Here is a 25176-nt window from a genome sequence, read left to right on the forward strand (position 1 = left end):
CGGGAGGGCAAGAAGTTGTTGGAAACGGCACAGAAGAGCGCTGATGACCGGATGGAATCGTGGGGACAGGCGGGAGGATGATCGCTGCGTTAGAAAACCACGTCAGGGCTCGGCTGTGAAGCACGGTAACACTTCCCTATTCAGACCAGGACCCCCAGAACTTCATTAGGAATAAAGAGAAAAGTATAGGGGCAAGGGAGGGAGGCAATGCCATCAGATTGGTTTTAGTTTTGTAGGATATTTATTTGTAGCCTGTGTTTGCTTCCTGGATGACAACATGTACCTCCATGCACAGTAAGCAGCCGTCGGTCATGCTGTATTTGGTTCAGTTACAGAAGCACAAACATCTTCGTTTATTGCAGATCAAAGAACGGTTTGGTGACACATAAGAGTATCAGAAAGGTGGATGGTCAAATGGGAGTACCAGTGATGATGAACTGTTAATTTAAGCAATAGATCGAGGTGTGATAATCTGCTAAAATCACCTCCTTTTTTTTCAAACAGCACTGCCCCTCAAGGTGCTGAACAGTGGCAGCTGGGAACAAGGGAAAGCTGAGTTGGCTGAGACATGTGAAATGAAACAATGAGGAGAAAGCTTAATTTTAATTGTCATTGCCCTAAAATGATACTCACTTGGGTGGCTTCCTACATGTGAGAAAGGGAAAGAACCATGAGCTGGGAAGGAGGAGATAATCCCTCTTCTGAGTCTTGGTGTTGGCTGTTGCTGTCACCTTTCCACCTGACTTAAACATATATAATCGATTTCCCTGCCACAGCTAACTTAGCTGGAAGGTGAAACACGTACTAAATCAGAGAGAAGTGTCAGTAAGCAGGAGAGGACCTGGGGATGTCCTGGCAGTTCATACCTCAAGTAAGGCTGTTCCTGCTCTTAGTTCTGGTTTTACTTCTGTAAGGGCAAAAGGTGTTAAATGACCTCAGTAAGAGGCAACAGCAATGCAATGCCAGGGATTATTTAAATTTCTTTTTAAAGCACTCTGTCCCAATTTAGCTCGAAGGCAAATTCGGGCATGTGGCACACACAGAAAAGAAGTACAGGTAGTTCTGTGATGGGCTGAGATGACCTGGGGGTTGGCACAACCTGCCTAAGGCCATACAAGCTCTAGTGCCAGGGGGTGAGGAGATTTTATTTTCCTGCCAGAACGAAGGCAGGGGAACATAATCCTAGCAGGAGAGCAGAGATAGCTGGAGATGAGGTGGGTGTTGCAGATGTTACACCAATCATCCCTCTTTGTGGACACACACAGTCCACCTGCAAAACATGTGCTGACACTCCTGCTACTCTCTGCCTATCAGAAGCCCAACTCAGTCATACTTCTAAGAAGGAAGACACAAGACAGGAGTCTCAGTGAACGACAATACAGCACAGTGTTTATTAACTCCAGGTTAGTGATACAGGCACAACGTTACATCCATGGGATCCCTACCCACACTCTAAGCCTGTTCCTTCAGCCTCTTGAGCTGCTCCCTCAGGTGATCGATCTGGGCACTCACGCTGCTCTTGGCAGTGCCACCCATGGCCGTGTACTGCTCCACACTGTTGAGGAAGTTGAAGACCTGGGAGACATCGCTGCCAAACAGGGGGCTGAGGAGGCAAAGAGAAGAGTGTCAATGGAGAGCACTGGGTGCTGGTGCCTGCTTTAAGTGCTCAGTGCCTGTGGAGATGGTGAAGGAGTGGACATGGAGCCTTTTTGGCAGGGGAAAGGCTTCCTGCAGCCCAGGCACTTCTGCACTTCTGGTGCCTGACAGTAGCTGCTTGTGGGAGACCCAAGAGTCAGCTCCACAGGCAGAAGTCTGGAGCCAAAGTCTTCTGGAGGGCTGGTGCCTCCATGTCAGGGCATGAGTTTCATCCAGTCCCTCTCAGTAGCTGCTGCCCATGGCCTGCTGGAGCAGAGTGGTAGTCATGTTGTCCCCATTCTCCCAGCAGTATTTGGGGTGCTGTCTGGCCCAGGTGATTTGGAGGAGGGCACCCTGTTGAGGGAATTCAAGGTAAAAGTGATACAAACCTGATGGTCTTCAGCTCATCAAGGTTGAGTTTATTGATGGGGATGCCTTTAGTCTCAGCAAGGTGGACAGCCTTTCCAGAGGCAATGTGGGCTTGTCTGAATGGCATCTGCAGTGAGAAGTAGAGGCTGCAATCAGTGACCAGGCAATGGGGATGTTTTCCAAAGGACACAAAAGACATGTTTTCTGTTTTGCTTGGCTTGTTTTCATCTAGTAAAATGCCATGTGAATCCAGGTTTGTTCATCGCCTCAGAACAGAACACAAGGCCTCATCTCAGGCCCTCGCTAAGCAGTATTCTGCATCCAAAGGAATTGGAGTTCTGAGTTTCCCCTGATACTTACCCCTTTACGGACCAAGTAGAGAGCCAGGTCAGTAGACAGCATGTCAGGGCTCAGAGCCCTCTCCATGTTCTCCTTGTTGATCTGCAGAAAGGGCAAGAGGGAGGCATCATCACCTCTTCCTTAGGGATGTCAGTGGTCACATTGAGGGGACTTTATCTGGAAGGGACCTTGCTCTAAAAGAACCCTCTGATCCTTGAGCAGCTGACAGTGGTGGCCATAGTGAGCCATATGGGTGAGCTACTGAAGAGCCTTCATCTTAGGACACATATAGAGCTCATTTACCCATGTTATCTGTGTGATGTTCACCCCAAACATGTTCAGTAGTGAGAGCCTGAAGCCTTACCTGGAGGGTAGAAATCACTCCAGTGGCCACCTGGAGCACAGCGTTCAGGGTTTCCACAACATCAAAGACAGCCTCCTTGTCCTCCTGCATTAGAACAAGGATGAAAACTGCTGTGAGTCAACACGGTGTGGCCCAAAAGCCCAACCAAGAGCCTGAGCAGCCAGGCCAGCAGAGCAGGGGCTCCTCTATGGCCGTGGTGCCAAGTGCATTGTGCTGAGCCTCAGCCCCTTCCTCACCCCCTACACACAAGCAGGGCCTGTGCAGGGACAGGGACTGGCAAAGTACTCCAGAATAGAAGAGATCTGTGTGTTTGAGAGACCCTGTGAAAGCCAACATGTGTTTTACCTGCAGATCCTTGTTGTAGGTGCTTGGAAGGCCTTTGAGAACCATGAGAATGGCAGCCAGCTGCAGAGAGAAGCAGGCGAGGTGGTTAGGTACAAGAGGAGAAGCACATTGTCCCAGCAGAGGTGAAGAGCGCAGACTGGGCACATCTCTTTAAGCAGAGATAAGAAGGAGGAACATTCCTCAGCCCTGGATGAGCAGTTTCCCCATCCCCTTCCCTCCGGAGCCCGCTCACCCGTCCGAACACTCGTCCAGCTTTGCTGCGGATCAGTTCCAGGCTATCAGGGTTCTTCTTCTGAGGCATCAGGCTGCTGCCAGTGCTGGAACAAAGGTGTGTGGAGTGTAATGGTGAGCAGGACCCCAGCCCATACAGACACAGGTCATGCAGCAACCTGTTAGCCCTCGAAAAGCAACACATCTGTCCCTTTTTCTTTCTAGGCTTCAGGAAAGCAGTGAACTGAGTGTGCCAACTTTCTCATGTTTCCCACAGCAAAGCCTTCGGTTTTGCAGTCCTGCCTGGAGCTACCATGCAGTTCCACCTCTCAAAGAGGCAGCAAAGAGGAGATTTGTCCACAAGCCCCCCCATGGCTGCTATCACCAGGTCAGCTCTCCTGTGACAACAGAGAGGGAGGGCTGTGTTGTGCTGCCCCAAGAGGCAGGAAATCCGTTAGGATTGCAAAGCCGGCCAGGCAGGGAAGGCTTTGGCAGGCAGTGGCAGCAGAGGAGGAAGTTGTGTGTGCCAGCAGTTGCTGGGGAGGAGCGAGTGCTGCATGCAGACTTAGTGGAGTTGCCAGAATCAGAAAGAAGTGTCCAGTACTGAGGGGTATTCACCCTACGGCTGCCTTTCTGCCAGCCTTTTCATGCTGGGGCAGCAGGGAGACCCCAAACACTGTCTTACTCTTTCAGGTGAGGATAGCTGAGGAGGAGAGGCTGAGGGATTGGTTCTTTGTACAGAGACCTACCTATAAGCATCAGAGAGGGTCACAAAGCCAAACTCGCTGGTGCTGTAGATGATGAGATCTTCAGCCATCTTGCTCAGGTGGATCATCAGCAGGGTGGCAAAAGAGAGGAATTCCACTGCAGAGAAGGCAGGAAATCAGGACATGAAAAAGGTGCTTGTTTGCTTGATAACCCAGGGAACCCCTACTGGAATTTAAACACTATCAAACACGTCTTCTGTATAATTACTTCCTAGTGGAGGATTTCAGTCCTTTATGAAGGGAAGTTGACTAGAAAGGTCCCAGGAGGCTACTTCTAGAATGGTGTTGGGAAGAAGTGATTGAGTTGTGCTTACCCACAAAGTCTCTCTCACTAATGGCATCCATGCTGTTCAGGCTGATGGAGGCAAAGTCCAGCTCTGTGAGGAAGGTGATGGACAAAGGAAGTCAGTTTTGATATGAATGGAGCTAGAACATAGCAGTTTGCCCCAGCATGCAGGTAACTGTGAGCCCTTGAGAAGTCCCAGAAACACAAACATGCTTTGTTATTAGCCCAGGCAGGCAGCGTGCAGCAGAGTTGGTTCTGTTTATGGCCCTACCTTACAAACACCTGCTGCCTCACTGCAGTAAAAAGTCTTCTGTCTTACCGAGTCAATAGGAGCTGCCTCCCTCCTCTTTCACTGAGCATCAGATAACACTTATTTCTTTTTAGTTAACACTCTCCATGTCCATGTTTAAGATATTGCAACTTCAGGACAATGTGTCAAAGCTTCCCCATCTCCCAGGGATTATGAGCAAACCTGTGCTCTCAGTCATATGGAGACATTTACCATTACGTAGAAGCTCTCTGTCAATGTCCAGTGGGTGACCAGCCAGAGCACCACTGCCAGGGGAGAAAGAAACAGAAGTCATGTATGACATCCTGCACGCTCAAACCAAAGCTGAGCTCTGGCACCCAGGGGTGACACCTCTCTGAATATTTCCCTCTCACAGTTCATTTTGGTGTCATACAATGTGGCCTGAACCTTGGCAAACTTTGACCTCTGGAATTAGAGGAAGGTTTATTTGATAAAAGATTGTATTTCCTAATTTTGGAAAGTGAGAAGAACAGTCTGTGGTGACAATCTTCTATTTGGCAAGAGAAGCAAGGATTGCAGCCTTGCAGATCTTTAGTGAATAGATTATACAAACCCCAGTGGTTCAGGGATGCAAAGATCTGCCTCAGCCATTTCACAGAGCAAAGTGAGACCCAAGGACTACACACGAAGTAAACTTTATACCTTCCCAAAGGCAAGACATTCATCCTCCTCTTCACATCTCCCAGGCGCTCAGAGTCACGGGTCAGAGCAACAGCGTGGCTGGGAAAGGACACGAGAGGTGAAGCACCTGATGTCAGAAAGTGTCACACAACCCAAGAGGTGAGAGTGGCCAAAGGATGGAGCATGCAGGAGCCAGCCTCCACTGCCCCCTCAGTGCTTGGATCAGAGCCACATGGGGAGCTCCTCTTCCAGTCTGCAAGGTTATCTGTGGTTTGTCACCAGCCCTGTCTGCCCCCTCAGAGGATGATGCCCTTCTAGGCTCCAGCTGAGCATGGCCCCAAGGGTGGAGAAGGGTCCCTGCAGCCAAGTGTAAAGGTGGTTACCTGAGCAAGAACTGGCTCCATCTGATGGGCTGAGCTTTCTGCAGGTGGGTGTAGCCAGGCAAGATAACATCAATTTCTCTGTATGTGAAAGGAGAGAAAGAGGTGAGCAGCAGCTGTGAGGATACCAGCAGTGGCAGGTACACTCCAGGGTTTCTGGCAAGAGAAAATCTTTAGCTTGTGCTGAAGCTGGTCTATCTCCCTGTTACCTGCTACCTAAGCACGTGGGGTTTAGATTTCCCAGTCTTCCAGAGTGGTGCATCTGCCATAGGCCTTTCTGTTAAAACTGCCTGGTACACTAATCCCTCTGGCAGGCAAATGTTCCCCCTTGTACCGCTGGCTTGCAGTGTGGTGTGTAAGAAGGAGTTAGACTTGGAGTACATACAGCTGAGCTTTTCTCATATTTAGCAACCTGAAACAAGTTCCCCACTCCTTCAGATGGATTTGGTCCTTCTGAAGTCTTGTCTGCACTTCCCACCTCAATTCCTTTGCCTGGATACACTGTGAACTATGGGGAAAGAGGGTCCATTACCTTTCCCTGTGCTACCACACAGTGCATGTCTGTCTGTAACTTCCTCTGCAGGAGACCCTCCTGCTGCCCTCATGGGGGCCAGCCAAAGAGCAAGCCTGGAAGTCTCCTGGTCCTGCAAGGCAAAGGTCATGGGTTTGGAAAGGACTTACATGGCAGCACGTTCCACCAGGGTCTTAATGAGCTGCAGGAGGTGACTGGAAATGACAGAGAGGGAATTCCTCATGAACAGCTTCAAGTCAGTCACAACCTGTATGAGATTGGCCACAGTCAGACAAAGCAGAATGTGACATAAGAGGAAATACTGTTCAGCAGGAGTCCCTGGCAGAGTTATCCCCTCCTTGTTCTGTGTGATGGGAAGGGATCACTGATTTGTGAAAAACACTGCATCTTGCTTTCCATAAACAGAACCAAAGCCCATTCTTTTCAGTAGCTCCTCAGGTATTGTCAACTTTGACTAAGAAAATCCCAAACCAAGTCAGTATTCATTAGAAGGACTGATCCTGCAAGTTGCACCCAGCCAGTAACATCATGGTTTCTGCAGGCTTTCAAAGCAATGTCAGTGGAAGTCTGTGGGCTTTTACCACCAGGAAGCAACTCTGCAGTGCCCATTCTCCTATGCAGATGAGTCACTAGTTTAAAGCCTTAGGGAGTACATGCTGGAGAGTGTCAGGTCATGTAAAAGATAGCATAGAGAAATATGATTAAGGAACTGAGGTGGGGGAGGAATACAGAAGGAGAAAAAACAACCAGCTCTGTACAAACCTGATCATTCCTGCTTCTTCCAGTGTGCAGCTTTCCAGCTATGTCTCCAATCAGCTCCTGAAGACAAGAAGAGGATTTCTATCAGTATCTTTGTACTCTAAGCAGGCGACTCCACATGAGCACACCTCATCCCTGCCTGGAAGGGGTTCTGGAGGATCCTGTGAGTAGCCATGGGATCCCTTCTGGGGAAGGGCACGTTTGGGTTCTATACTTATACAGTGCCTCTTCCACAAAAGGGTTCTTGGAGCCACTTGATTGTGCAGCAGGGATCTAGTGGAATTTCCCAGTGGAACAGAGGTACAAGCACTTCAGGTCAGGCAGATCCAGCTCCAGAGGAGCAGGAGCAAGAGGTGAGAGGACCCAAACCTTTAGTCTGCGTTCGTTGGCAGTGTGGATATCCTCATCGGTGTGTTTCACCACAAAGGCTCCTTTAGACCATTCCTCAGAGATCTATAAACATCAGCAGAAACACCAGTCAGCCTCTACAGTTACCCTGATGCTGTGCATGGGTGTCCTCAGGAAATACCAATTTCTGCCATCCCAGTGGATATCAAAGTGTTAAGTCTCACATGAGCTCTGCATTCCTGTTCTTTCAGGCCAAGGCTGGCTGCTTGCTCTCTCCCACTATTCTATACTGCGCTTGGTGGGATTCCTCTCCCTCCCCATGATGATTCTGCAGTGTTATGGCTATAGGAGGATTTAAGCTTTGCAGCAAAAAGGGAGCTCATTGTCCACCAGGATTTTCCTATACAAACATTGTATAGAGTCACCATTGTCCATGGTGGGTGAGCAAGAACAATGGGATATTTTCTATGCAGGCTATGCATTGCCTGCTTCTGACTCGGGCAGCCAGACTCAGTGGGATCCCAACTGCCAGCAGCAAAATAATATTCCTAGTTCATAGGGAACAATTCCTGGTGACTGCAGTGTGAAGAGGCTGGGCAGGTCACACTGAGCACACCTCACTGTGGCACTGGGGCTGTCACGATGAGCATTGGCAATGTGCTCCTCAGGGCTTCAGGCTCTCACTGGGGGCTTCTCAGCTGGTTCACATCCCACTGTTGGGCTTTGGTGCATTTAGTGGGATGCAGTTTGGGCATCCATCTCCTGCCCAGAATGTGTTCAAGAGACCTGAGTGCAGTACACATGGGCCCGTCATGTCTGTGACTTAGGGCAGCATTCCCTTTCAGGAAAGCATTTCAGCACATGCCTAGCTCCAAGGAATAGAACACGAGAACATGCAAAGGTTCTCTTTAGAACAGCAGCTCAGGGATGCTACTAGAGATGCTGTCAGAGAAGGAGCCATTCATTCCAGCACACAGGACAGTGAGGGAAATAAATACCTTTTCCAGGCCACTCAGGATCTTCTCCATCTCACTTTTAGGTAGGATTCCAGTCTTCTCCAAGGCTTTGGCATAAGCTATGCTTCCCTGGATATCAACTTCAGCCAGTCTCTGATCATAGCTGATGGAAGCATTGAGCATCTCCATGACTGGATCTGTGCTCCCACTGAATCTTCCTCCCCAAAGTTTATCTCCCTGAGACAAAGGAAGCAGCATATTAAAGAGGCCAAATAACTTCAGTGAAGGTCCTATGCACCATGTAACATCCAGTGATCTGTTCATGCAGTATGAGGCCATGCTCATCTATATTCTTGCAGGGTGGCAGCCCTGACCAGGAACATCCTGGACTTCAGGATCTTTGGCAAAGCAATGGAGAACATGTCATTGTCACTAGTGTTTAGCTCCCAGGCTGTGAGGCCTGGCTCAGGAATCCTCTAGGACATTTTGTCTCTGCAGGGAGTCCATGAAATTATTATCATGGCATATGGTGCAAGATCAGCATGGATTTCTCTTTTAAGGCAGCTGCAGGTCAACAACACTCTTACAGCCTTTTAAAGGGGGAAAAAAGGAAAGCAGTGGCTAACAAATAGAGTGAAAGCCACTGTCATCAAAGGCCTTTTTGTTCTGTTGAGCTAACAGATATGTTTCTTTGATTGACAAAGAGCTGGAGGCCAGCACAAACCACATTATGACATGTTTGGGGCATCTCCAGAGTCCACGATGTGCTTGCAAGCTTTGGCCTAGAATTAGCATAAAACTGGTTGAGGTCCAGACTCCAGAAAGGGAGTCAAGCATCAGGGATGTTCAGGAAAATCAATCAAGAAGAAGGTTTTAAAATGCATAGAAATGAAAGTTGGTTTTCTACCCATAACCAAGAGTCATAGAGTAACCTGACACACTTGAATGTGTCATCTACCTAACTACTGCACTGGGTGACCAAAGACAGGTACATAATTCTATCTATGCAGCACAGCTGGTTGTGTGTAAGCTTTTTCACCAGTGAATCAGCAACTGAAGGGATTCACCAGCTAAGAGACATATATGTCACTTTTTGCTTGCCTGGGTAGGACACCCCAAAACTCTAGCAAACTTACATTGAAATGGAATTTCACTTGTGCAGAGGCCTTACAAATTATCCAAGATTTCAGAAGCAACTCTCTACTGCTAACAGGCACAAAAAAGAAACTGGAGTCATTTAAAGGAAGGGCTGAAATCCAGTCACCACCACAGAGCAGGTAATAATTACTGATCTATCTGATTTTCTTTCAGACACCCCTGTCCAGTCTCTTCTCACACTGTAACTACCATGGACAGCAAGAAGCTGGTGGGACAGTTGCAAGCTAGTCTGTGTCAGGGCTTTATCAGTCAAAGCACTGTTGAGTAACCTCAGAAACTTGATTCCTAGTGATTGTCTCCATGTCTCTGCTGATTCCTGCTGAAACAACGTGACTGAGAGGGCAGCAGCAGAAAGCCTACACAGGTAAGGGTGTAAGCATCTTGAAGGCAGGTTTGTCAGAAAGCTGAGGGAAGGCAGATGGGGAATCAGAATTAAGCAAGAAAAGTGTTAGAGACCTCAGTGTGCATCTGGTGCCCACAGGAGCATGGCACAGGGGGTGCTGAATTAAAGGCCAGTATCAGAGGCCGAGTGCTTCAGTAGGGAACAGGACTGCTCAGATATAACTTCAGTATTATGGGTTTCCATCAAAGTGAGAAGTGGGTCAGCAGAAGCATTGCAACACATACATTTGCAATCAGGAAATTAAAACTGAAAGATTAACTTTAGCTGGCTGCAGGACTCTGATTTGAGAGGTGGCTATTACAGTCCAAGAATTGACAGACACTCATCTGCAACCCAGAGCAGAGGAGGCCAGGGCTGTAGTAGCCATTTGAAGGTAGAGTGTGACTCACGGAGATGACTGCTCCCGTCTCACCTACCAAGCACAGAAACTGAAAACGCAGCTATTGTACAGAGAAACGTTTGCAGGACCTGCCGTGCAGTACCTCCTGCCTCAACACAAGTCATCAGGAATGAACTGCACGGGTTATTAGTCCTTCCCTGCGAGAAGGAAGAACCTGCAGGCAATGGCAGGCTGCTCGGCCTGCGACTTACACTTTAACTCAGCTGAATTTGTGTTTGCCAGAGCACCCCGAGACCACCCCGCCAGAGAAGCAAAGTTCACCCTCACCTCGCCAGCCATTGCGGACGATGTTCTGCTTGTTCCTGCAGCGATCCCGCAACTGGTGCGACCTGTGGGACAGCGCGGTGAGGTGAGGGACCCAGTCCTGGTACTGGTACTGGTACTGCTCCCAGTGGCCGGTCCCGACGCTGACCCCGCTCACCTGCTCCACAGCTCAGCCCCGATCGCTCGCTGTCCCCCGGCCCCGCCGCCCGCTTTTACCCGCTTGTGCGCGGGGCTGGCGGCTCGTCCCGCCCCGGCGGGGCGGGGTGTCCCCGGGGCCGGCCTCGCTCCGGTCCCCCCTCCCTTCGTACCACCCCGCGGCACCGGGGGGCTCGGCTTTGTCTGTGCTGCTATGGCATTTTCTCCCCTGTGTCCGCTGCCGGAGGCCTCGGAGGGTTGCAGGAAGTGCATCCCACTTTTCTTGTACCCTTTTGGGTTTCCTGCCCTTTATCCAGCCCTGTTGGCACAGGGCCGTAGGATAATTCAGGTAGGAAGGGACCGGTCCAGCTGTCTTTCCTATGTTCTTCTCTGTCCTACTGTTCATCCCCTTTCTGAGCTGAAGTCTAGGGCACAGTAGGATTGCTTGACTGGGGGGTGCTGCATTCTGTAGCAGAGAGGGCACGGTCAGAGTGACATGGCTACCACCAGGCTGCCTCTGGCTACCAGATCGGAATGAGCAAGTACCTTTTGCAGCTGGATTTCCAGTGTGCCACCTTCAGTATCAGTCCAGAACATGCTCGAAGTCTGGATCTGGATCAAAGTATTAATTCACTGCTTCTCAAACATTTCCACTTATATTTTTGGGAACGGGGGGGATGACCCTGTTCCCTTTCAGACTTCCAGGCTTGTGGCAGCACAGAGCATCACACTGACTACACGGAGGGAACCTCTTTAGACCATTTTGTTGTCAGGTTCCTTCCTCTTCTGAGGTCCCTCATTTTTAATGCTTCTCTTGTAATGCTCCTCTATTAAGAATGTCTGAGTCCTTATTCTGAGCTTTGACAAGAGGTTGCTGAGGATTTGGAAAACCAGTAAGCACTAGAGTTACATCTAGAATGAAGCATGTACAGGGAGAGGCTTTACCTCGGGGTGTTTGTGATCTGGGCTCAGGGCTGGCTATATGGAACATGTACAACCTGTTCAAAGACTGGTCTCCAGAGACCAGTTGTGACCCCCAGAGCTAAGAAATGGAAGATGGAATCTCTGTGGCACTTTCAGAGTTGCCCTGTATCTATTCTGAGAGTTGTGTTTTCACATTATTAACCCTTTGTATGTTTGCTACATGATAGCTTTGATTTCTAAATGCTACCTGTATTTAAGCAGTTCCATGGTTAAATATACCAGTGAAAGCTCCACTTTCGGTTCTATTAGTTCCAGGCCTCTGTGTCATTTCTTCCACGTATGTGTATGTGGATCCCTCTGTAATGCGAGGAATAGAAATGGTTGAAGAATCCCAATGAAACTAGTTTGTGTTGCCTGGCAAAGAGGAGTCCAGTGTAGATGGACACGTTTGGATGTTGCTGTCTCAAATTCACCCATGGTGCCTGCAGGGGACGTTGCTGTCACGCAGTGCGTCTGTTCTCACAGTTCTCTTGTTGTGGCAGGGAAATATGGCTAGCTCAGCTTCTTCCATAGAGAGCTAGGGGACAAAAGGACCAGGCATAGGAATTTGTTTAGGAGACAAAATATTCAGCAGGGTTTTTCCCAAGTGTAAAAGCAGGTTAGAGCTCTTTTCCTTGGGGGGCGGGAGGAGGCAGAGAAGAGTTCACTACTTCTTGGAATGTCTCAAGAGCCCTTCTGTAGGTTTGTTATCTACTTGGGTGTCAGATCAGAGTTACATAGCCATCTGCTGAGAGTTTCAGTACTTCATGATCAGCCTACGTGAATTCTTGGTTTAAGTGCCTTCCTGTGGTCTGTAATGGAGCAGACCAGAGCAAGTCCAAAGTAGTGTCCAAGCTGCTGAGCCTTCTGTCTATACAGATCTTCCTGTGGTAAGGGTCAGGGCTTTAAAAACCCAAATCACAATGGGTTGTAATAGGATGACGGTGAAAGTCTGAAGACATTGTGGGCCAAACACTCCTGTAATCATAGGATCCCAGACTGTTTTGGGTTGGAAGGGACCTTGAAGCTCATCCAGTTCCAACCCCTGCCACGGGCAGGGACACCTTCCACTGGAGCAGCTTGCTCCAAGCCCCTGTGTGCAACCTGGCCTTGAACACTGCCAGGGATGGGGCAGCCACAGCTTCTCTGGGCACCCTGTGCCAGTGCCTCAGCACCCTTACAGGGAAGAATTTCCTCCTAAAAGCTCATTTCAGTCTCCCCTCTTTTAACTTAAAGCCATTCCCCCTTGTCTTGTCCCTACAGGCCCTTGTAAAAAGGGCTTCGGAGCCCTCCACAGGTCCCTTCCAACCTAAATTATTTCACAGTCTTAAGGAAAAGGTGGATGGGTGGGAAGTGCCAGTGATTGTGAGCTGCTCATTTAAGTAGGAAACCGAGATGTGATAATCTGCTGATACCTCCCTTTCTCTTTCAGTTTGGCAGAACTCTGCGTCACTCAGCACTGGCCCTGAGGAGCAATGCCAGACGTTTGCTGCTGTGAGCAAATGAAAATCTATTCAGCTGAGGCTTCTGAAGGTTTTGAGAAAGAGGTAGAAGGTACAAATAGGGACAAAGAGTGGGGGATGGCACAGGTCAAGAAAACTTATGGGAGGGAAAAGAACTATGAAGTGGAAATGAGGAGATACCCCTTCTTCTGCCTCTGTCGGTGTCCCGTGTTGGTGTCACCTCTCCCTTTGTTGCTCCTTTCCTCTATCAGCTAAGAGGGCATAAGTGATTTCCTGGCCACAGCTAGCCTATCTGGGGAGTGAAACACAAGTGCAGAAACAGAAACACAGCAGGAAGTAACAGAGCAAACACAAGGGAATTTTATGGAGTGGTGGTTGAAATGTGCTGTTCTTTAAATGCCAGGAGAACAGATCAGGTTCAGGATCAGAATAAGGGGACACTGAGGGTGAAGTGTTGAAGAAAGGGAAGTTTTCAGGTGCTGGTTTTTCCCTTTAAGCACAAGGGAGAAGAATGTCCTGGGGTACTTCGTTAATGGCAGGAGGTTTAGCTCGTGGCAGTTTGTAGTGTTTGTGCTGTAGCCCTTAACCTAAATATGGTGAGGCAATGCTTGCATTACTGCCATTACCTGTTTGTGCTACAGTCTTGCAGTCCTAATGCATTGCTGCATCAGCAGAGTGCAGGGTGCTGAGCAAAACACCTTTAAAATGCTGTGACAGCAAAGAAATTGTCCATGACAAAACTGATACTACTGTGCTGTGGGTCCCAGGTTCAGGTTGGTTTAGTGTTTAAAGAAAACTGCACCACTTTCCCTCTAGACAGCTGTTCTTTCTCTGCCTTTCAAGTCAAGTTGCAGGCATATTTCTTCCAGAAATCACTGCAGAACAATAGTGGGGAATGATGTTTCAGGTGTTTAATCAAATATTTAATTCCCCAAGTAAGGCTTTTCCTGGCCTTTATTCTGATCATGTTTCTATAAGGACAGAAGGAAAATAGCATTAAGATTCTTAAGAGGCAGCCAGCCATGCCAGTGTCTTTCCAAGCACTCTGCCACAGATAGCTTGGCCAAGTCACACAGAAAAAAAGCTTGACCTGGGCCCATGCAACCCCCGTGATTTAGAGGAAACTGGGGCCAAAGGAGGCTTTGCGTTGGGCTGGAATGACCTCTGTGTTGATGTGCTGGCCACGTCCTACCTAACACTATGCAAGTTTGGCCCCAGGTGGTGAGAAGACTTCTTTTGGCCACTTCATCTCCCCTGTTGGCAGGCAGGCAGAACGCATAGTCCTGTGAGGAGGGCAGTGACAGCTGGAGCTGTGGCATGTGTTATAAATGCAGTATCAGGTGCACGTTGTGCACACCACAAACCTCCCTCAGCACATTATGTGGCCTGCTCTGGACTGCTGGGTCCAGCCTTGTGCTGCATAGAATCATGGAATCATTTAGGTTGGAAATGACCTTTAATATCATTGAGCCTTAACCATGAGCCTAACACTGCCAAGTTGGCCAGTAAACCATGTCCCTAAGCATCACACCTATATGTCTGTCAGATACCTCCAGGGGCTCCACCACTTTTCAAGTCTTATGAGGAATGGCTGAGGGACCTGGGGGGTTTAGTCTGGAGAAGAGAAGGGTCAGGGGGAACCTTATCACTTCCTACAACTGCCTGACAGGAGATTGTAGTGAGATGGGGTCAGTCTCTTCTCTCAAGTAACAAGCAATAGGACAAGAGGAAATGGCCTCAAGCTGCACAAGGGGGGGGTTAAACTGGATATTAGGAACAATGTATTCACAGAGAGGGTGCTCAGGCATTGGAACAGGCTGCCCAGGGTGTAATCTCCATCCCTGGAAGTGTTCATAAACCGTGCAGATGGGGCCCTCAGTGCCATGGGTTAGTGGTGGCCTTGGCAGTGCTGGGGCAATGGTTGGACTTGATGATCTTCAAGATCTTTTACGGCCCAGCTGAATCTATGTTCCTATGATTCCCTGAGCAGCCTTGTCATGGTTTAAACACAGCCAGTAACTAAATACCAGCAGCCCCTCACTCACCCCCCTTATCCCCACACTGGGTGGGATGGGGAAGAGAATGGAAAGAATGAAAACCTCATGGGCTGAGATAAGAACAATTTAATAACTAAAGTACAGTTTAATACTACTACGACTAATAGTTATAATGATAAAGGAAATAACAAGGGGAGAGGATATAAAACTAAAAGGGAAAAGTTAAAACAACAATAAACACAAGTGATACACAATACAATTGCTCACCACCTGCTGACCCATACCCAGCCCGACCCAAGCAGCTACCTGGGCCTTCTGGGTGACTCCCCCCAGTTTCTATCCTGGGCATGACATGCTGAGGTATGGAATATCCCTTTGGGTAGTTTGGGTCTGGTGCCGTCTCTGCTCCGTCCCGGCTCCTTGTGCCCCTCCTCACTTGCAGAGCAGGAGAAACTGAAAAGTCCTTTATTGGGGTAAGCATTACTTAGCAACAACTAAAACATCGGTGTGTTACCAGCATTGTTCTCAGACTAGAGCTGAAACGCAGCTCTCTACCAGCTACTAGGAAGGAAATTAACCCCATCCCAGCTGAAACCAGGACAGGCCTGCTTGACAGCTCTTCTGGTGAAGAGATTTTTCCCAGTACCCTCCCCTAGTGCAGCTTGAGACCATTTCCTTTTGTTCTATCGCTTGTTACTTGCGAGAAGAGTCCAACCCCCACCTCACTACAACCTCCTGTCAGGCAGTTGTAGGGAGCGGTGAGGTCCCCCCTGAGCCTCCTCTTCTCCACACTGAACCCCCCCAGGTCCCTCAGCCGTTCCCCATCACACTTGTGCTCCAGGGCTTGCACCAGCTCCATTGCCTTTCTCTGGCCCCCCTCCAGCACCTCAATGTCTCTCTTGCAGTAAGGAGCCCAGAACTGAACACAGGATTCGAGGTGCAGCATCACCAATGTCAGGTGCAAAGGAACAACATATTCCCTAGTTCACCACCCTCCATTCCAGGAGACTTCAGGTCTCGGGACACTCCTGCTGCTCCCAACATACCAGACCCTGACATACTGAACACCCCATACCCAGCTCCACTGCCAGGGGGGGGAGGGCACAAGCCCATGTTCTTTCACACCAGGCCTCACACAAGCTAAGAAAGCCCAACTCAGTCATGCCTCTAAGAAGGAAGACACAAGACAGGAGTTTCAGTGAGCTACATACACCACAGTGTTTATTAACTCCAGGTTAGTGATACAGGCACAACGTTACATCCATGGGATCTCTCCCCACACTCTAAGCCTGTTCCTTCAGCCTCTTGAGCTGCTCCCTCAGGTGATCGATCTGGGCACTCACGCTGCTCTTGGCAGTGCCACCCATGGCCGTGTACTGCTCCACACTGTTGAGGAAGTTGAAGACCTGGGAGACATCGCTGCCAAACAGGGGGCTGAGGAGGCAAAGAGAAGAGTGTCAATGGAGAGCACTGGGTGCTGGTGCCTGCTTTAAGTGCTCAGTGCCTGTGGAGATGGTGAAGGAGTGGACATGGAGCCTTTTTGGCAGGGGAAAGGCTTCCTGCAGCCCAGGCACTTCTGCACTTCTGGTGCCTGACAGTAGCTGCTTGTGGGAGACCCAAGAGTCAGCTCCACAGGCAGAAGTCTGGAGCCAAAGTCTTCTGGAGGGCTGGTGCCTCCATGTCAGGGCATGAGTTTCATCCAGTCCCTCTCAGTAGCTGCTGCCCATGGCCTGCTGGAGCTGAGTGGTTGTCATGTTGTCCCCATTCTGTGTTGTGAGGGCATTGGTTTTGTGGTATTGTCTGGCACAGGTGATTTGGGAAAGGGCATCATAAGGAAGCCCATATGACGAGAGGCTGATACCTGCCTGTTGAGGGAAGTCAAGCGATACAAACCTGATACTCTTCAGGTCATCCAGGCTGAGATTATTGATAGGGATGCCTTTAGACTCAGCAAGGTGGACGGCCTTTCCAGTGTCAATGTGGGCTTGTCTGAATGGCATCTGCAGTGAGAAGCAGAGGCCACAGTCAGTGACCAGGCAATGGGGGTGTTTTCCAATGGAAAAAAAATGGATGTGCTCTGTTTTGGTTGGCTTGTTTTCACCTAGGGCAATGCAATCTCAGTCCGGGTTTTCTGGGGTGTGAAGAGGGAAGGAGTTAGTAGGTAAAACTCCACCTGTAAATTACTATCAAGTCCACCCGGCAGCAGTTCCACTACTCGGGATACATGTAAAGAATAGGTTTCCAGCTTTCGTTTTTGTTCACCCAGACTGACCATCACCTGGGAACAGAACACAAGGCCTCATCTCAGGCCTTCGCTGAGCAGTATTCTGCATCCCAAGAAATCACAGCTTCCAGTCCCCCCTGACACTTACTCCTTTATGAACCAAGTAGAGGGCCAGGTCAGAAGACAGGATCTCGGGGCTCAGAGCCTTCTCCATGTTCTCCTTGTTGATCTGCAGAAGGAGGGTCAGAAGGAGACATTACCATTAACTCTTCCTTGGGGCCATAATTAGCTGACAGTGGTGGCCACAGTGAGCCATATGGGTGAGTTACTGAAGAGCCTTCATCTTAGGACACATATAGAGCTCATTTACCCATGTTATCTGTGTGATGTTCACCCCAAACATGTTCAGTAGTGAGAGCCTGAAGCCTTACCTGGAGGGTAGAAATCACTCCAGTGGCCACCTGGAGCACAGCGTTCAGGGTGTCCACAACATCAAAGACAGCCTCCTTGTCCTCCTGCATTAGAACAAGGATGAAAACTGCTGTGAGTCAACGCGGTGTGGCCCAAAAGCCCAACCAAGAGCCTGAGCAGCCAGGCCAGCAGAGCAGGGGCTCCTCTATGGCCGTGGTGCCAAGTGCATTGTGCTGAGCCTCAGCCCCTTCCTCACCCCCTACACACAAGCAGGGCCTGTGCAGGGACAGGGACTGGCAAAGTACTCCAGAATAGAAGAGATCTGTGTGTTTGAGAGACCCTGTGAAAGCCAACATGTGTTTTACCTGCAGATCCTTGTTGTAGGTGCTTGGAAGGCCTTTGAGAACCATGAGAATGGCAGCCAGCTGCAGAGAGAAGCAGGCGAGGTGGTTAGGTACAAGAGGAGAAGCACATTGTCCCAGCAGAGGTGAAGAGCCCAGACTGGGCACATCTCTTTAAGCAGAGATAAGAAGGAGGAACATTCCTCAGCCCTGGATGAGCAGTTTCCCCATCCCCTTCCCTCCGGAGCCCGCTCACCCGTCCGAACACTCGTCCAGCTTTGCTGCGGATCAGTTCCAGGCTATCAGGGTTCTTCTTCTGAGGCATCAGGCTGCTGCCAGTGCTGGAACAAAGGTGTGTGGAGTGTAATGGTGAGCAGGACCCCAGCCCATACAGACACAGGTCATGCAGCAACCTGTTAGCCCTCGAAAAGCAACACATCTGTCCCTTTTTCTTTCTAGACTTCAGGAAAGCAGTGAACTGAGTGTGCCAACTTTCTCATGTTTCCCACAGCCAAGCCTTCGGTTTTGCAGTCCTGCCTGGAGCTACCATGCAGTTCCACCTCTCAAAGAGGCAGCAAAGAGGAGATTTGTCCACAAGCCCCCCCATGGCTGCTATCACCAGGTCAGCTCTCCTGTGACAACAGAGAGGGAGGGCTGTGTTGTGCTGCCCCAAGAGGCAGGAAATCCGTTAGGATTGCAAAGCCGGCCAGGCAGGGAAGGCTTTGGCAGGCAGTGGCAGCAGAGGAGGAAGTTGTGTGTGCCAGCAGTTGCTGGGGAGGAGCGAGTGCTGCATGCAGACTTAGTGGAGTTGCCAGAATCAGAAAGAAGTGTTCAGTACTGAGGGGTATTCACCCTACGGCTGCCTTTCTGCCAGCCTTTTCATGCTGGGGCAGCAGGGAGACCCCAAACACTGTCTTACTCTTTCAGGTGAGGATAGAAGAAGAGAATTATTCTCCAGAGACCAAAAACTTACCAGTAGGTATCAGAGAGGGTCACAAAGCCAAACTCGCTGGTGCTGTAGATGATGAGATCTTCAGCCATCTTGCTCAGGTGGATCATCAGCAGGGTGGCAAAAGAGAGGAATTCCACTGCAGAGAAGGCAGGAAATCAGGACATGAAAAAGGTGCTTGTTTGCTTGATAACCCAGGGAACCCCTACTGGAATTTAAACACTATCAAACACGTCTTCTGTATAATTACTTCCTAGTGGAGGATTTCAGTCCTTTATGAAGGGAAGTTGACTGGAAAGGTCTCAGGAGGCTACTTCTAGAATGGTGTTGGGAAGAAGTGATTGAGTTGTGCTTACCCACAAAGTCTCTCTCACTAACAGCATCCATGCTGTTCAGGCTGATGGAGGCAAAGTCCAGCTCTGTGAGGAAGGTGATGGACAAAGGAAGTCAGTTTTGATATGAATGGAGCTAGAACATAGCAGTTTGCCCCAGCATGCAGGTAACTGTGAGCCCTTGAGAAGTCCCAGAAACAGACATTTTAAACTCTTCACTGACTGGGGTCTTTGTTATTAGCCCAGGCAGCCAGTGTGCAGCAGAGTTAGCTCTTCCTGCTCTCAGCTAACAGGCATTGTCTCTCTTTGCAGTAAAAAGCCTTATGAAAGAAAAGCTTTGGCTCCAACACAGTGTATTATGGTCCCATTGTAAGCCATACATCAATGCTTCCCTCCCTTCTAGACATTATAGGTAGGCAAGTGTCACTCAGCCATATGGAGACATTTACCACTACGCAGTAGCTCTCTATCGATTTCCAGTGGGTTGCCAGCCAAAGCACCGCTGCCAGGGAAGAAAGAAACAGAAGTCATGCAAGGTATTCAACCAAAACTGAGCTCTAGGAAGCAGAGAAGGCAGAGCAAAGCAATGCGCAGTGAGAACACAAACTTACCTTCCCAAAGGCAAGACATTCATCCTCCTCTTCACATCTCCCAGGCGCTCAGAGTCACGGGTCAGAGCAACAGCGTGGCTGGGAAAGGACACGAGAGGTGAAGCACCTGATGTCAGAAAGTGTCACACAACCCAAGAGGTGAGAGTGGCCAAAGGATGGAGCATGCAGGAGCCAGCCTCCACTGCCCCCTCAGTGCTTGGATCAGAGCCACATGGGGAGCTCCTCTTCCAGTCTGCAAGGCTATCTGTGGTTTGTCACCAGCCCTGTCTGCCCCCTCAGAGGATGATGCCCTTCTAGGCTCCAGCTGAGCATGCCCCCAAGGGTGGAGAAGGGTCCCTGCAGCCAAGTGTAAAGGTGGTTACCTGAGCAAGAACTGGCTCCATCTGATGGGCTGAGCTTTCTGCAGGTGGGTGTAGCCAGGCAAGATAACATCAATTTCTCTGCATGTGAAAGGAGAGAAAGAGGTGAGCAGCAGCTGTGAGGATACCAGCAGTGGCAGGTACACTCCAGGGTTTCTGGCAAGAGAAAATCTTTAGCTTGTGCTGAAGCTGGTCTATCTCCCTGTTACCTGCTACCTAAGCACGTGGGGTTTAGATTTCCCAGTCTTCCAGAATGGTCAATCTGCCATAGACCTCTCTGGAAAACTACAGACACAGATTCCCCAGTCCACCACCAGTTTGGAACGTGGTGTGTAAGGAGCAGAGTTAAACAGGGAGTTTACACAGCTGAGCTTTTCTCCTGTTTAGCAACCTGAAACATGTTCCCCACTCCTTCAGATGGATTTGGTCCTTCTAAAGTCTTGTCTACACTTCCCACTTCAATTCCTTTGCCTGGATACAGTGGGGGAGGAGGAAAGTCTTTGTGACATGAACTGTGGGGAAAGAGTGCCCGTTGCCTTTCCCTGTGCTACCACAGAGTGCCGGTCTGTAACTTCCTCTGCAGGAGACCCTCCTGCTGCCCTCATGGGGGCCAGCCAAAGAGCAAGCCTGGAAGTCTCCTGATCCTGCAAGGCAAACGTCATGGGTTTGGAAAGGACTTACATGGCAGCACGTTCCACCAGGGTCTTAATGAGCTGCAGGAGGTGACTGGAGATGACAGAGAGGGAATTCCTCATGAACAGCTTCAAGTCAGTCACAACCTGTATGAGATTGGCCACAGTCAGACAAAGCAGAATGTGACATATATAGTGACCAGCCACTTTTACAGCAATCCCCTCCTTGTTCTGTGTGATGGGCAGGTTCATCTTCCTGTCATCATTTGATCATTTTGATGTGGTAATGTCAGGATACCTTGCTCCTCAGGAAAAGAACCAAAAGCAGTTCTGGTCTCAGGTCTCCTGAAGTGATGTTGGGAAGGAGAAGAAAGGATTCAAAATAGATTCTGTACAAACCTGATCATTCCTGCTTCTTCCAGTGTGCAGCTTTCCAGCTATGTCTCCAATCAGCTCCTGAAGACAAGAAGAGGATTTCTATCAGTATCTTTGTACTCTAAGCAGGAGACTCCACATGAGCACACCTCATCCCTGCCTGGAAGAGGTTCTGGAGGATCCTGTGAGTAGCCATGGGATCCCTTCTGGGGAAGGGCACGTTTGGGTTCTATAATTATACAGTGCCTCTTCCACAAAAGGGTTCTTGGAGCCACTTGATTGTGCAGCAGGGATCTAGTGGAATTTCCCAGTGGAAGTGGAACAGAGGTACAAGCACTTCAGGTCAGGCAGATCCAGCTCCAGAGGAGCAGGAGCAAGAGGTGAGAGGACCCAAACCTTTAGTCTGCGTTCGTTGGCAGTGTGGATATCCTCATCGGTGTGTTTCACCACAAAGGCTCCTTTAGACCATTCCTCAGAGATCTACAAACATCAGCAGAAACACCAGTCAGCCTCTACAGTTACCCTGATGCTGTGCATGGGTGTCCTCAGGAAATACCAATTTCTGCCATCCCAGTGGATATCAAAGTGTTAAGTCTCACATGAGCTCTGCATTCCTGTTCTTTTAGGCCAAGGCTGGCTGCTTGCTCTCTCCCACTATTCTATACTGCGCTTGGTGGGATTCCTCTCCCTCCCCATGATGATTCTGCAGTGTTATGGCTATAGGAGGATTTAAGCTTTGCAGCAAAAAGGGAGCTCATTGTCCACCAGGATTTTCCTATACAAACATTGTATAGAGTCACCATTGTCCATGGTGGGTGAGCAAGAACAATGGGATATTTTCTATGCAGGCTATGCATTGCCTGCTTCTGACTCGGGCAGCCAGACTCAGTGGGATCCCAACTGCCAGCAGCAAAATAATATTCCTAGTTCATAGGGAACAATTCCTGGTGACTGCAGTGTGAAGAGGCTGGGCAGGTCACACTGAGCACACCTCACTGTGGCACTGGGGCTGTCACGATGAGCATTGGCAATGTGCTCCTCAGGGCTTCAGGCTCTCACTGGGGGCTTCTCAGCTGGTTCGCATCCCACTGTTGGGCTTTGGTGCATTTAGTGGGATGCAGTTTGGGCATCCATCTCCTGCCCAGAATGTGTCCAAGAGACCTGAGTGCAGTACATATCGGCCCGTCATGGCTGTGATTTAGGGCAGCATTCCCTTTCAGGAAAGCATTTCAGCACACGCCTAGCCCCAAGAAATAGAACACGAGAACATGCAAAGATTCTCTTTAGAACAGCAGCTCAGGGATGCTACTAGAGATGCTGTCAGAGAAGGAGCCATTCATTCCAGCACACAGGACAGTGAGGGAAATAAATACCTTTTCCAGGCCACTCAGGATCTTCTCCATCTCACTTTTAGGTAGGATTCCAGTCTTCTCCAAGGCTTTGGCATAAGCTATGCTCCCCTGGATATCAACTTCAGCCAGTCTCTGATCATAGGTAATGGAAGCGCTGAGCATCTCCATGACTGGATCTCTGCTTCCAACAAACCTTCCTGCCATCATTTTATCCCCCTAGAAGTAATAGTTCAGAGAGATTTTTAGTATACTTTCTGATCTATCCCCTATAAATTGGTCAATGTCCATGCTACTCCTTTTCCAGCTATAACTGAGGACATACTCAGGAATGTTTTCAGTTTGTACCATTAACCAGAAAAGTCCTAGACTTTATGACCTATCAGGTCTGGCTCAGGAATCCTCCCAGTTGCTTTACTTCTGTAGGAGTCTGGAGAGAGTGTATCCTGTCCATGATCCTATGAAGAAGAGTATCAGGGCATATATTGCAGCACCAGCAGGGATCTCTTTTAAGGCAGCTGCTGATCACTGACCCTTTGATAGTCTCCTGACACAGAATAAAGTATGGCATCCAGGGATATAGTGAAAGCTGTATAGTGAAACCTACTGTTACTTGAAATAATAATTCTTAAACCCCTACTCTTTGAGAGAGACTATAACGAAACAGTTGACAAAGAGCTGTGGGCCAGCACAAGCCACATCCTCTAAAACACTCCTGTATCTATGAGGTGCTTGAAGTTATCGTCTGAAGCATCTCCAGTCTCCATGAGGTGCTTGCAAACTTTGGCATAAAATTAACAGCAGACTGGTTAAGGTGCAGACTGCAGAAAGGGAGGTCTGGGTCCCTTTTGGTGTTAGAAATGTTCGAGGAAAGAGGAAAGAACCGCCCACCCTCCAGCCCCAATACCCTGCATAAGCTCTGTGGAGCAGGGCGGAGCTGTGCTACCATGGACAGCGGCGGAGGCGGGGACCGGAGCCCCGAGCAGCCCCTTCCCCAGGGACTGAGCCAAGGACGGGAGGAGAACCCGAGAGGAGAGCAGGAGAGAGCCCGTGGGTGTCAGGGCTCAGGCATAGGGTGCTGATGATCCCGGTTTTGAAGCGGCTTTGTCAGTAGGAGCTGTGAGGAACTGGAATTCGGTTGGAATTGAAAAAGCAAAGTTCTGCAGTTCCTAGCTGAGAAACCAGCCCCTGGGGTGAATGGCAGAGGGGATGGGGTGTGAAAGACGAGTGCTGGGAGCTGAGTGCTGTATGGGGAAGAGGTACCCAAGTATATCCCAACTACTGTGGGTTGTCGCCGGAATCAGAGGTGAATCATTGCAGCTATAGCAACAAATACGTTTGCTGTCCCCTTCTCCGTTTAAAACCCAGGAAAACAAATCAAGAAGAGAATCACCCAGGTCAGCAGGGCAGGTTGCAGTGCTGGGGTTATCATGCAGCTGAGCCTGTTTGCCAGAGCACCCCGAGACCACCCCGCCAGAGAAGCAAAGTTCACCCTTACCTCGCCAGCCATTGCGGACGATGTTCTGCTTGTTCCTGCAGCGATCCCGCAACTGGTGCGACCTGTGGGACAGCGCGGTGAGGTGAGGTGAGATGGGGGACCCGGTGCCCGGTCTCCGTGCCGGTGCCGGTGCCAGTCCTGGTCCCGGTGCCCGACGCTGACCCCGCTCACCTGCTCCGCAGCTCAGCCCCGGTCGCTCGCTGTTCCCTGTCCCCGCCGCCCGCTTTTACCCGCTTGTGCGCGGGGCTGGCGGCTCGTCCCGCCCCGGCGGGGCGGGGTGTCCCCCGGGCCGGCCCCACTCTGGTCCCCCCCCGAGGCCCCTTTCGCCCTTCCTACCCCCTCGTTGCCTCCGGCCCCTGTTCGGTGATGAGCGAGTCAGGGAGAGAAGCGTCTTTGGAGGCAGGGTGGCCGCAAGGAGAAGGGTTGGGAGAGATGCTTTCATATTGCTTGTTACTGACGTTACTGGTGTATCTTGAGGCAGTGCTCTGGCAGTGCCAGAGTGTCTTGTACATGGATAGGTCGGCTCCTTTTCTGTGAATATCATTAACCTGAAGGAATCACATCACTCCTTGTCATAGCCCTCTCATGAGCAGCCTTTGACAGGAATTGATATGATGGTGGATCATTGTTGCTCTATCCCCATTGCCACCTCAGCAAACACAGAAGAACAGAATAGTTGGGAGCTAGTTTCTCTTTCCCATTTTCATGCAGATGAGGCTTTTCACCCCACCTGCAAGGATGCTGCAGCTCCAGCTGTGGGACTCCCCTTGCTGTCACTAGTTGCATGGGGTCACTCTTGCCAAGAGGTTCCTGTGAGCCTCAGGCTGTAGCTGTGGGGGTGTAAGGTTCTGCTCTGAAGCCTTGGCAAGCAGCCTGTCTCTTAAACTCATCAAACCTCAACTATCATGGAAGTAAAGAACTAGTTTAAAGTACAACAGAGCTTTGGGAGCAGCAACTTGCAAAGCTACGGCTCAGCACCATTTCCTCATGAGCACCTCTCACACTGAGCACTGTTTTGCTTGCAGGTTTGCCATACTGAGTACACTAATATGGTATAGTATTTTTTCATCTGCGTGCTCCAAACCTTTCAC

General features: G+C 49.8%; 2 protein-coding genes across 4 annotated transcripts; both read right to left on the bottom strand.

Annotated features, from left to right (window-relative positions):
• Positions 1–1363: 1363 nt before the first annotated feature.
• LOC130598043 (argininosuccinate lyase) lies at positions 1364–24185 on the bottom strand. Of its 3 annotated transcripts, none has more exons than XM_057407088.1 (17): positions 10663–10711; positions 10450–10511; positions 8264–8458; positions 7287–7370; positions 6921–6977; positions 6308–6405; positions 5630–5707; positions 5268–5345; positions 4818–4870; positions 4344–4406; positions 4012–4126; positions 3285–3369; positions 3053–3112; positions 2708–2791; positions 2365–2445; positions 2025–2131; positions 1364–1603 (listed from the first exon to the last, which is right to left on the bottom strand). In XM_057407088.1, the coding sequence occupies exons 2-17, from the start codon at positions 10459–10461 to the stop codon at positions 1453–1455; spliced, it is 1401 nt and encodes a 466-aa protein (XP_057263071.1). In that variant the 5' UTR covers positions 10462–10511; positions 10663–10711; the 3' UTR covers positions 1364–1452. The 3 variants fall into 3 exon arrangements, with proteins under 3 accessions (XP_057263071.1, XP_057263072.1, XP_057263073.1); XM_057407089.1 differs by having other exon boundaries at positions 10604–10672; XM_057407090.1 differs by lacking the exons at positions 10450–10511; positions 10663–10711 and adding an exon at positions 24086–24185.
• On the bottom strand, positions 16198–24329 carry LOC130598044 (argininosuccinate lyase). The gene is made up of 17 exons (XM_057407092.1): positions 24257–24329; positions 24086–24147; positions 22612–22806; positions 21635–21718; positions 21263–21319; positions 20913–21010; positions 20235–20312; positions 19873–19950; positions 19711–19763; positions 19286–19348; positions 18954–19068; positions 18237–18321; positions 18005–18064; positions 17660–17743; positions 17377–17457; positions 16898–17004; positions 16198–16438 (listed from the first exon to the last, which is right to left on the bottom strand). The coding sequence occupies exons 2-17, from the start codon at positions 24095–24097 to the stop codon at positions 16288–16290; spliced, it is 1401 nt and encodes a 466-aa protein (XP_057263075.1). The 5' UTR covers positions 24098–24147; positions 24257–24329; the 3' UTR covers positions 16198–16287.
• Between the last annotated feature and the right edge of the window lie 847 nt (positions 24330–25176).

This window comes from Pezoporus wallicus, unplaced genomic scaffold, assembly GCF_028554395.1.
Source record: "Pezoporus wallicus isolate ANWC-B61680 ecotype Strahan unplaced genomic scaffold, APGP_CSIRO_Pwel_v1 contig_10389, whole genome shotgun sequence".
NCBI lineage: Eukaryota > Metazoa > Chordata > Aves > Psittaciformes > Psittacidae > Pezoporus > Pezoporus wallicus.

Bases quoted from the DNA above. Each gene is read 5' to 3' on its own strand.
- LOC130598043 (XM_057407090.1), bottom strand. The intron at 4,407-4,817 runs GTAAATGTCTCC...CCTTCCTCACAG, and splicing joins CAGAGAGCTTCTACGTAATG to AGCTGGACTTTGCCTCCATC. The intron at 1,604-2,024 runs GTTTGTATCACT...TTGCCTCCTCAG, and splicing joins GATGAGCTGAAGACCATCAG to CCCCCTGTTTGGCAGCGATG.
- LOC130598044 (XM_057407092.1), bottom strand. The intron at 19,764-19,872 runs GTAAGTTTGTGT...CTTCCCTGGCAG, and splicing joins AATGTCTTGCCTTTGGGAAG to CGGTGCTTTGGCTGGCAACC. The intron at 19,349-19,710 runs GTAAATGTCTCC...CCTTCCTCACAG, and splicing joins TAGAGAGCTACTGCGTAGTG to AGCTGGACTTTGCCTCCATC.